The sequence below is a fragment of the Nannospalax galili genome, unplaced genomic scaffold (genome assembly GCF_000622305.1).
Source record: "Nannospalax galili isolate Female #2095 unplaced genomic scaffold, S.galili_v1.0 scaffold1123, whole genome shotgun sequence".
NCBI lineage: Eukaryota > Metazoa > Chordata > Mammalia > Rodentia > Spalacidae > Nannospalax > Nannospalax galili.
Genome location: NW_008349192.1, coordinates 14,343 through 15,619, shown reverse-complemented (window position 1 = coordinate 15,619; position 1,277 = coordinate 14,343). Strand labels below are relative to the sequence as shown.

The 1,277-nt window shown below is 43.7% G+C and overlaps 1 protein-coding gene across 1 annotated transcript in view; it reads left to right on the top strand.

Moving 5' to 3' along the window:
* The window catches only part of LOC103744699 (killer cell immunoglobulin-like receptor 2DS4), an 18,147-nt gene that overhangs the window by 9,528 nt on the left and 7,342 nt on the right, over nucleotides 1-1,277 (top strand). Inside the window, exon 4 of the mRNA XM_029570122.1 lies at nucleotides 638-931. Coding sequence (XP_029425982.1) covers nucleotides 638-931 — 294 coding nt within the window. The remainder of the gene's footprint in view (nucleotides 1-637; nucleotides 932-1,277) is intronic.

Genomic DNA, 1,277 nt, shown 5'->3' with positions numbered 1-1,277 from the left:
GAAAGGAAGAAAACCATCAGTGGGAATGTGAGGGGGACAGAAGCAAGAGCAATACAGGGTTAATTGGTCAAAATGCATTATATAAACATAAAAAAATGTCATAATGAAGCACATCGCTATGTATAATTAATATATGCCAATAACATTTTTAATATTTTATTTATTATTGTACTTTATATGTATATGTGTATTGTCTGCATGTGTGTAAGTGCACCCATGCTGTGCAATGCCCTTGGAGGTCAGAAGAGGTATCAGATTCCCCTGTAACTAGAGTTATGGACACTTATTAGCCACCATGTGGGAGCAGGGAATTGAACCTGGGTCCTCTGCAAGAACAGCCAGCGCTCTTAACCACTAAAACCCACCAATAACATTTTTTAAAATAGAGATAAAACCAGACATTACAAGTAGAGAAAGAAACTTTTTATTAAAAAAAAAACAACTGGGGGAAAATGTGTGGGTATAGGAGTGAGGTCTGAGATTCAGCAAGATAATGTAGAATTGGGGGGACAGGACACAGAGAGAGAGAGAGAGAGAGAGAGAGAGAGAGAGAGAGAAGGGAGAGTGAATCGCCCTCAGTTAGGAGTGAAGGACTTGTGGATAGGCATTGCCCCTCTAACTGTCTCTACTCTTCCAGATCTAAACAAGAAACCATCTCTCTCAGCCCAGCAAGGCCCTGTGGTGATGTCAGGAGAGAACGTGACCTTGTCTTGCAGCTCTGACCACCAGTTTCACAGATTCCATCTGTCCAGGGATGGGGTGCCTCAGCGATGGGGGCTCCCTGCGATGCACAGTCACAATGGTACATTCCAGGCCAACTTCCTTTTGGGTCCTGTGATCCAGGCAGAGACCTACAGATGCTATGGCTCTTTCAATGACTCTCCCCACAACTGGTCACACCCAAGTGACCCTCTACACCTTTCTGTCACAGGTGAGAAATCCTCATATATGTCTCATGTCTTATGACTCAAACTAAGTCCTAAAGTCATGTCTGAGAACCATCAGAGTGATGTTGGAGAGGTAGAAGCATAGTCAAATATAGAGGACAGGAGAGACAGATTGTGAGAGTATAAGAGGGTAGAATGATAGACAGGGAGTCACCCAAACATTCCTTATTTTCATGATGGCCCACACTGGAGAATTTATGAATCCAGGTAGATGAAGTAAGGGTTAGGATAGACCCATATGGAGATGAGGTTAGGATCAGTCTGGGAAGATCAAAGATGGCCAGCCCTCCTGACCTGTCACCCACAGAAATCTCCTCACAGAACTTGAGT